Raw genomic sequence first — 10,404 nt, 5'->3', positions numbered from 1 at the left:
CGATAAATGCGACATAATATCTTGAGCCTCCAAGGGATTTGTCAGAAGATGGTCCCCATACATCAGTATGAACAAGATCCAAATTTGCTGCTTTCGGTTCTCTACGGAGTTTTGAAAAGCTCACATTTTTCTGCTTTCTAAAGATACATCTTTCACAAATCTTGTGTTCAATGGTCTATAATTCGGGTAGATTTCCATTTGATACAAGCATCTTCATTTCTTTTTCACTCATAGCCCAAGCCTACAATGCCATAGACTTGAATTAGCTCCGGCATCCACGACTGCTAATGTACCAATGCAACTGGAAGTCAGATAAAGTGTTCCAGTTTTCTTTCCTCGAGCAACAATCATGGCTCCTTTGTTCAATTTCCAGGAACCATCACCAAAGGTCACATTATGGCATTCGTCATCAAGCTGTCCTACTGAGATCATATTGCGTCTCAATTTCGGTACATGTCTGCCTTTTTTTATTTTCCAAACAGATCCCTTTTACATCATCATTCGAATATCACCCATATCAACTATTTCCAATGGTTTTCTATAATTTAGGAAAACTTTTCCGTAATCGCCAGCGATGTAATTATCGAATGCATCACGATTACCATTAGTATGAAACAAAGCTCCTGAGTCCATAACACACAATCAATCGGGCTTTCCATAGATAGTAATAGAACATCATGTACCTCTTCAGTAACAACATTTGCATTATTCTTTTTGATTTGTAGTTCTTTTTCAAGTGACCAGTTTCACAACAGCTCCAGCACTTCAAATTCTTTTCAAAAGTGTTTTTGTCTTTTTTGATTTCTTGACTTGGATCTACCGCGCCATCGGTTAGATCTTATTTCTCCACTCATGTCTCTTCCTATGTTCTCAAGATTTAGAACAGATCTCGATGATGTCCCTTCACCTGAATACATGCTGCGAACTTCTTCGGCAATAATTTGATATCTGACATCATTGAATTGTAGCTTTCTTTCGTCAACAGAATTGCTAACCGCTGCCCGCATCGGTTCCAAATTATTTGGTAAAGACGCCAAAAGGATAAGTGCATGAATATCAACATCAAAATTTATTTCAATCGATGTTAGCTAATAAACAATTGTGTTGAATTCATTGATGTGTTTAGCCACCGAAGCATCTTATCTCATTTTCAAATTGAATAAATTTTTCATTAGATGTACTTTGTTGTTTGTTGATGGCTATTTGTAACATCTCGAAAATTTGAAGGTCCTCGCGAACCACATGCATGCAACTTATCAAATTCCTTATGTATTTTAATTAAATGGTTTTAATTGCATGAGTTAAATATGATGCGCATGTTTACATGTTTAAAATGTAACTTTCTACATGATGCATAAAACTGTGTTTTAAAAGGTTATTCGAGATGCGATCGAGGAACGGAGATCAGAGACCATATGAAAGAAAATATTTTATTAAATGATTATTTTTAATGGTTCAATGTGTGGTGTATTTTAAATGAAAATTTCGAAAATGAGATGTTTTCAGGTGTTTTTATACACCGAGTCGTATTTTTAAGCGATATTCGATTTTCGATGAAGATAAGAATTTTTCGAGAACTCGGCTAATAAATTCACAAACTTTCCTAAACAAAGTATTTTAAATATTAATTAATGAGCTTAATGGGTCTATTATACTAGCTTAATGGACCCAAGCTTGCACCATAAGTTTTAATTAAAATAAAAATCCAAAACCCTCCCCAACCTCACCATATATCACACGCCCCTTCCCCTCTTAAATTTACTAGGACTCTCCCCTCCCCCAAAACACACACACACACGAGATTTTGGAAGGAAATTTATGCAAGGCTTGAAGAAAAATTCACCAAGGTTCTCTCCGTCGACGTCCCTCGAATCGCCAGACGTTTTCGTTCATATATTGGCACGCCTTAACTTTCTTTCAAACATCTTTCACACCATATTATGTTTGTTTGATTAAATGTTGCATGAAAAATATGTGGCACAAGTTTTATTTTCGTTTTTATGGGCATACATGCATATAACTCATGTTTTTTGATTCAAAAACTCATGTTAAGGATACCTAAAGGGGGCCATGGTAGGGACACCAAATGGATGAAGTTCAGAGGGTTTAGTAGTCGGCATGAGGGCTAGATGTGAAGGATTCATGGCTGAACAAAAATTGGGTACATTAATGACTAAGGGTTCGGCTTTCTTCCCTAGAGGAACACAGCACTTAACTGTGGTTAGGGTCAGGTCCAGGAGACTTAAGGGGAAGGTATGAGGGTCCTAGGGTGGCCGTGCAGTGGCTAGAAGCAAGCTAGGAGAGGGACCGATCGATGGGGGATATCCTATGGCTAGCTGCGGCTTTTGAAGAATAAAGAGAAGATGGCAGCGCGGTACTCTTTCACGGTGAAGGTCTGGACTCGGGAGGGTCCTAGCCATGAGCCAGGAGGGTCCACGCATAGCTGGAAGGGTAGGAAGTAGAGACACACACGTCTATGATTCTTCCTAGCCGCGACCGAGAACTAGGGTAGGAACCTGCACGGTTACGTTGATGGGTCTAGGGGGCTGGTCTAATCGGGTCCTACAGTGTTCGGTTAGAGTCATAGGAGGGTCGACTTGGGTCTGGACCGAGTAGGTAAGGGCTGGAGTTGAAATAGCATAGGTACAAATCACACTAGAACTAAGAATCTTGTGCAACAAAATTCAATAGCTTCCTAGCTAGGCATGTTCAAGGGACTTGATTGGCTTAGTTTGGGTTGAAAAATGTTTATTTATGTGTTAGGAAGCTTTGGTTCAAGTTTGGCAATGTTTGGTTAAGTTTCGAGTCAATACGAGTCAAAACCGGAATGTACGTCTAAGCTTAAAAAAGAATCGAGATATTTATCGAAAAACCTAAATTTTAAGCCTAAGGAATATTTAAGGGAGTGTTTTAAGGTGATAGGTACATTTTGGAATGATTTGAGACGTCATTTCGTGGTCTAGGGCTAAAGATGGAAAGTTATGCTTCTAGGAGTAAAACGGTCGTTTTACACCTAAAATTGTTAGACGTCTTGGTAGTGCCCTGAATGTTATAAATAATGCTAAAATGGTTGTTTTCAGGGGTGTCAAAATGCAACACGACCCGTCAACCCGACACAACCAAACACGAAAAAAATCAGGTTCGGGTTGGGGTTTTTCGGGTTCGGGTCAGATTCGGGTTGGGTGGGTTCGGGTTAGTGCCAAGTTAGACGGGTTTCGGGTTGGGTCGCGGGTTGACCCGAATTTTTTTTTGAAAATATTATATATATTTTTATGTATTGTATGTTTGAACAAAATTTATTGTATGTTTATATGATAAATTTTCATCATTTAACATTTATTTTGTATATTTTTTATTTTTTTAACAATCGTTTATTTGATTTAGTAAATATACTTTAATTTTCTATAATTAAACTTTTAAATTTAGATCGAAATTTTTTTTATTATGTGTTTAAATTAAAATATTATTATTTTTTATTTTTTCGAATTTTTTTCATTAATTTTTTTTAAAAATAAATAAAATTCGGGTTAGGCGGGTTAGACGGGTTGAGTCGGGTTCGTGTTCGAGTTGGGGGGTTTTGGGTTGCTTCGGGTTCGGGTTGAAAAAAAAAAATCACGGGTTGACCCGAAACCCGACCCACCCGACACCCTAGTTATTTTATATGTTTATGAGATTTTATGATGAAACGTTAACGTTAAAAGACATGTTGAATGCTTGATTTAAAATAAAAATGGTTTATATATATATGCATGCATTTTTATAAGTGATGAAAATATGAAACATTGAAGGAGGTGAGGTGATTGTGACTAATACGATGATATGATTGAAGATATCGTGAGGGAAAAGACCCCAGAGAGAGTCCGTTTACGGGAGAAAGCCCCAGAGCAGCCCGACGATCGAGTCCTAGTGGACAAAGACTAGGAGTCATTGTGGGAAAGAGACTCCTGATGGGACCGGGATTCGCGCTCTTTATATACAATATGATGGGTCATTTAACATAATAAAACTATTGCACACAAAATACACAACAAAACACTCCCTCCTCTCCACAAAAGCTCTCGGCCAAACCTAGAAAATTTGTGAAAAAATTTCGGCCTTTGGTTTTCTTCCACCACTACGCCGCCGTCGCTGCACTATCTTCGGATTTTGGAATTTGAAGGCTATAGACTCAATGCACAAATCGTTTGTGGTTTCTAGTGCAATCCAGGCGAGTAACGTATTCTTCAATCGTAGACTTGATTAGACAATCAAAGCCAGTGACCCGTTCGTAGGGAGTTACAAGACGAGCTATCTCCGCTTAAATCCAGAATAGTTTGGAATCCAAACATTCTTTATGCGCAGGCATAAAAATTCATACACCATATGTATGATTTTGAACATACAATACCCAAGGAAAGTTTCGAATATCGAAAACAGCACATTCAAGCTTATAAATTGGAAATCATTCGTTTTCCGGAGCAATGCTGAGCTTGAATTGATTTCATTTGGAAACTTCAACTCCTTGCTTCGATTTTTTTTCCCTCAATCTTTCTCGCAGAACATGATGTGGATTGCTGACGCGTTTCAAATAAGCTAGGCCAACTGGAATTGCTTCAAGCCTCTAGCAGTTCCTTAGTACAAGACATCTAAGCCTTGGAAAATGATGCCCTGCAGCCACCCAAACAACTAAATTTGTTTGTTCAACGTGTAGGATTCAAGATGACGAAAACCAGCATCAGCTGCCACTCAGCTCCTTCCCATAAAGGCATTATCTTTCCATATGAGTACGTCAATTATATCCAGCTTCCCCAGGGACCAATCCGAAGAAGGGATGATATTGTGAGACTCCTCAACTTGAGAGGGAATTTGTAAGGTTGTGGGAGCTGGGCTAATGGGCATTCAGAGGGTGGAAGAGGAAACATTTCATTCACTAACTTCAATTTATCAAGATTGCCTAACTTTTCCAAACACTTGACTTCTAGAAGTGTGACTATTTCACCACGAATACCCAGTTTCTTTAGGCCGCGACCCTATCAAAAAAATCTTCTGTGCAGCTTTGGGGTGATATTGTACCAAGTGTTTGAGGCTTTTATCCATCATCACTAGGTTTCTACTGATAAGATCTTCTAAATAGTTTTCTGCATTTTCCTCTGTCTTACTGCAGGTTTTTTTTGTTTTGTATAAATCCCTCAGCAATCCATATGAGGGTAAATCTTTTAACAGGGATCTCAAAATATTCAGGGAACATTCCAAATAAAGGAAACATGGTTTTAAGTAATAAAGCAATTTGTTGTAACGTAATGAGATCATCTTCTCCATATGTTCATCCGGATATTCATTGAGATGTGTAATCACGTGTTCTGACTTAAAGCCTAATAGTCAAAACCTTAACTGATCAGTTTAATTTTGGGTTTAATTTAATAAACAACTCAAAACACATAATTATTCACTTATAAGTTCAACCGACAAATCATAAATAAAATGATTCAACTAAAAGTAAAGTATTTAAAATTTAAAAGAAAAAACAGTGAAAACATGCGAATTTTTCCAATTTGAAGCAGTACAAGTGATTCTTATGGATTTTAAAATAAATTATTGACGTTTTTATTTATTCGAAAAGTTTGAGTCTGTCTTAAGATTGAATTGTGTTTTTACAAATTTATCCCGCTCTACTATAGTCTATAGTTAATACTAAATCATCAAACATATAAAAAAAATATGAATAGGTCTATGAGACGATCTCACGGATTTTTATCTGTGAGGCAGGTCAACTCTATCGACATTCACAATAAAAAGTAGAGTAAGTCTCATGTGAGACCGTCTCACGGATCTTAATCTGTGAGACGGGTCAACCCTACCCATATTCACAATAAAAAGTAATACTTTTTCATGGATAACCCAAATAAGAGATCCGTCTCACAAATATGACCCGTGAGACCGTCTCACACAAGTTTTTGCCTAAAAAGTAATATTCTTAGTATAAAAAGTAATAATTTATCATGGATGACCCAAATAAGAGATCTGTCTCACAAAATACGACCCGTGAGATCGTCTCACACAAGTTATTGACAAATATATATATATATATATATATATATATATATATATATATATATGTGTGTGTGTGTGTGTGTGTTTATATATATATATCAATTATGTCCAAGAAAGTACAATAACTGAGACTGAACATGATGAGAAAATAATTACGTTCATTTGTAAATGCTCTCACCTGCGTTGCACGATCCATTTCCAAGTTCAGATTAAATATATTAATTTAATGACTGATCACTTAATATTTGGAACCTTGGAAAAGAATAGTTATATAGAGACAGAGATCTTCCAAGCACAATAATTGAATGCCCTTGACAACAGTTTATACTGGAACGATACAATCAGAAGTTTCCAATGCCCTTGAGTCTTACAACGTGCATGATGCATATGCAGACCAAAAGGTTAAATTATTACAATGGCAAGACATAAAACAAATCACAACAAGAAGATATTGGTACGAGGATAATGAGACGACTCCGCGCTTCTTGCATTTCTTTGCGTTCATGCCTGCATTTGTTATCATTATCATGAATACAAATATCACACAAGACAGGGAAGATGATTAAAACCAAGTTAAATAAGAATTTTACTTACTGTCTAGGAAGCACAATTGAGTGTAATAAATTGGAGATCATTCGTCTCCAGGAGCAATGTAGAGCTTGAATTGATTTCTTTTGGAAGTTTCTGTTCCCTGTTTGGATTCTTTGACCTTCTCGATTCTTCTGGCAGACTCTGAGGCCGATTTGCTGACACGTTTCAAATCCAATTTCTGGAGGCTATCAGCTAGGCCAACTGGAATTGCTTCAAGCTTCTCGCAGTTCCTTAGTACAAGACATCTAAGCCTTGGAAAATGATGCCCTGCAGCGACCCAAACAACTAAATTTGTTCGTTCAACATGTAGGATTTCGAGATGACGAAAACCCCCTTCAGCTGCCTCCCAGTATCTCCCATCGAAGGCGTTATCTTTCAACTTGAGTACCTCAAGAGTATCCAACATCCCCAACGTTGGCATGTGGGACCAATCCAAAAAAGTGGCGGATAATGTGATGCTCCTCAACTTCGGTGGGAATTTGTATGGTTGTGGGAGGGAGGGTAATCGGCCTTCAGATGGTGGAAGAGGAAATGCATCATTCACTAACTTCAATTTATCGAGATTGACCAACTTTTCCATACCTTTGGCATCAAGAAGTGCGTCTATTCGACCACGAATACCCAATCTTTTTAAGCCTCGGGCCCTGTCAAAAAAATCTTCTGTGCAACTTTGGTGTGATATTGTACCCAGAGTTTGAAGCTTCTCTCCTTCTTTAGTTTTTGACGTCTTCAGTAGAGTGGTTGATGCATTTACCTTTACATGCCTCAGTTGAATCATCTTCCAAATGTCAGCTTTGATATCAAGTGTACGTGATGTTGTATCAACTATTAGAGTCTGAATGTTCCAAAGCTTGGCAATAGAATCGGGAAGGATTTTGAAATTGCTCGACAGAACAAGGTATCTCAAATGAACAAGATTCGTAATGTCACTAGGAAATTTAGTGAATTTGAAAGACTTGCCTTCTAAAACCCTGAGCAATTTGAATGCTGCAGGGATGCAAGATATGTTTTCAGGAAGGAGTGTGATGTCTTCTTTGGAGAAACACAAAAATGAGCGGACACGCGGACCGAAAGGTTTTTTAGAGATAAAGCTTGTGACATTGGAATGTATGCAAAGACGGCGAAAGTTTACAACTTGAGAAACTGAAGGCTCGAAATTTCCTCCACTTGACCTTTTCATTTCTTGAAAGAAGTTTTCTTTTGTATTTTCAGCTTCATTTTTGCAGAATTCACGCAGCATGTCATGAATGCGACATGTTTTAATTTTACCATCGGGGTTCACTTCTTCTACCATTACCAGGTTTCTACCGATTAGATCTTCTAAATAGTCTTCTGCAGTTTCCTCTAGGCTTATCCCAGGTTTTTGTAGTATGAATCCCTCTGCGATCCACATAAGGGTCAATTTCCGAACAGGAATCTTAAAATCTTCAGGGAACATCCCCAAATACAGAAAGCAGGATCTTAAATAATAAGGCAATTTGTCGTAACTCAACGCAATAATCTTTTCCATACGTTTGTCTTGATCATCATTGAGATATGTGTTCACACTTTCCGACACCTTTTTCCAAGCATTTTTTCTTGCGCCCGTGTCACCGGAGGAAGCTTTTTTGACGAGAGTCCCTCCAATCACAACTATAGCCAGCGGGAGGCGGCCACATTGTTCAACTATAAGTTTTCCAAGCGCTTCTAACTCTGAAGGGCACTCAGGATTCCCAAATACTTCTAATCGAAGCAGCAACCAACTTTCTTCAGAACTTAGGAGACGAAGCTTGTGGGGTTCTCGATCACGGTTAGCTTGGAAAGCAACTTCCTCGTTACGACTAGTGATCAAGATTTTACCCATGTTATTGGCTTTTGGGAATGCATCCTGAAGCTCTTCCCATGCCGCAGCAGTCCATACATCATCCATAACAATGAAATATTTTCCTCTCTCGAGGTTCATACGAAGAAGCTTTGTTATGTCCTGATCACTTTTGAGATACATGTCATCTGTGATCCTCGTAAAGTTACTAAGAATGGAGAGAAATACATCCCTTTTCCTGAACTCTTGAGAGACATAAACCCATATACGAGTGGGGAATTCGAACTGGATTCTTTGGTCGCGAAAGATCTTCCCTGCTAATGTCGTTTTGCCAAGGCCTGGCATACCAATAATTGAGATGACATCTAGCTGCTTAGATTCTTCAGTCAAATACTTGATTATAGTATCTGTCTCATCTTCCAACCCCACGATGTTTTCTTGCCTGACTGAGGGATCCTGTGCAAAATTCAGAAACAACCAAATAAAAACCCCACAGCATCTAAATGCATAAACAGAAAATGCTGCAATCTAGATGCATAATAGGATCATATTTCAAATGCAAATGTACACCTACCCAGAAGCAATGTAAAATACTTCAATGTCTATAGTCGAAACAGAATACTGATAAACCAGTTGAGGCAGCAGACACAGTCATATCGTAAGAACATGAATTTGGCTTGGGAGGTATAACAGGTAGAGAGATGGGAACCAACTAAGATCAAAGCCCGGTTCGGTGCACTAACTGGCAGTTTCAAATTAGTGCCCAGCATTCATTGCACGCAATTCATGCTCGCAACAGTTGGAATAGCAAAACTGCCTTTGATTTGCAACCCACCTCCACACATGTGTAATATCACCTCAAAGAATCAAATTTCAGTACTTAGAAACTAGCCCGCTACTCTTTATTCGATCCTTTTCCGATTCCTATGGATTTGAGCCTCAATCTTCATTCTAACAACTAACTTTTAAATAAGGTATTTCATTTTACTATGTAACATGATGAGAAATTTGATATATTAATGTTGTCAAATCATATATTTAAATTAATATATATATATAAAATTTTGAAAATAAAGTGTATTGGCGAAGACATGTTATATGAAATAATGTTTTTTTAAAAAATAAAAAAGATAGGAGCTAATTTTCCAGAAATGTAGACTTTGAACATGATAAATGTAATCGAATCAAAACTTTCTGGCACACCAAAGTAAATAAAGTCAGCGATTCGCTCCACACAAGACAAGATCGAAATTAGCTAGTTTGATATATGAATTTATGTGCAAAGGATAATGGATGTTTTTACCTTCTTTTCGTCCGGAATCTTATCATCGGCGACGCCACCATCGATATTCAGAGAAGCAAAGTCGATCTTGTTCTTGCCATATATATTTTTAACCTTTGCTCCGATGGTCTCGACGTCCTTAGCAACAGTGAGAAGCTTCGCCGGAGTAAAGAAGATTTTCTTAAAATAACTCTTGGACTTGATCTCCGCCGCCTGAGTAACGAAAGCATCGATTACATCTTCCGCTTCGTACACCACATCTCTGATCTGTCGCACCAATTCGCGCAGAGTTTCGTCCTTCTTGCGCTTTTTGGTTGAGTCCTTGAGAAAGGCTTTGAACAATCGGAGATCGTTTTCGAGGTTCTCGACTTGGGTTTTAGAGTCGAGGATTAAATGTGCGTGATAGAGCAGCAGCTGCTTTAGATTCTCGAGCAGGAACTCTACAGCTGCATCCGCCATTTTGTGTGTGTGTGTGTGGAGAATTCAAGTGAGTAGTTCTAGTGAAGAAGAAGAAAGAGCGTTGACTGAAAACAGTAATAATCCATCTCTACTATAAAACCCATCTCCAGTTATTCTCTTCTATGCTGTTAAAAAAGTTATGAATAAAGGTTAAATCTACATGGTAATAGAATAATAGCAACCAAGCAAATATAAAATAGTTAAAAGATTCTCCTCCAAAAAAATAATTAGTTAAGAGATT

General features: G+C 37.9%; 1 protein-coding gene across 1 annotated transcript; it reads right to left on the bottom strand.

Moving 5' to 3' along the window:
- Window positions 1-6,314: 6,314 nt before the first annotated feature.
- On the bottom strand, window positions 6,315-10,272 carry LOC140841257 (putative late blight resistance protein homolog R1A-10). Its single transcript, XM_073208535.1, has 3 exons — window positions 9,726-10,272; window positions 6,625-8,878; window positions 6,315-6,537 (listed from the first exon to the last, which is right to left on the bottom strand). Exons 1-2 carry the CDS (start codon window positions 10,161-10,163, stop codon window positions 6,662-6,664), a joined length of 2,655 nt encoding a protein of 884 aa, XP_073064636.1. The 5' UTR covers window positions 10,164-10,272; the 3' UTR covers window positions 6,315-6,537; window positions 6,625-6,661.
- Between the last annotated feature and the right edge of the window lie 132 nt (window positions 10,273-10,404).

The sequence above is a fragment of the Primulina eburnea genome, chromosome 9 (genome assembly GCF_022965805.1).
Source record: "Primulina eburnea isolate SZY01 chromosome 9, ASM2296580v1, whole genome shotgun sequence".
NCBI lineage: Eukaryota > Viridiplantae > Streptophyta > Magnoliopsida > Lamiales > Gesneriaceae > Primulina > Primulina eburnea.
This window is presented reverse-complemented; position numbering and strand designations above follow the sequence as displayed.

Coding starts and splice junctions, on each gene's coding strand:
- LOC140841257 (XM_073208535.1), bottom strand. CDS start 10,163: ATGGCGGATGCAGCTGTAGAGTTCCTGCTCGAGAATCTAAAGCAGCTG. Junction 8,879..9,725: donor AGATTCCGGACGAAAAGAAG/GTAAAAACATCC, acceptor AATTTTGCACAG/GATCCCTCAGTCAGGCAAGA.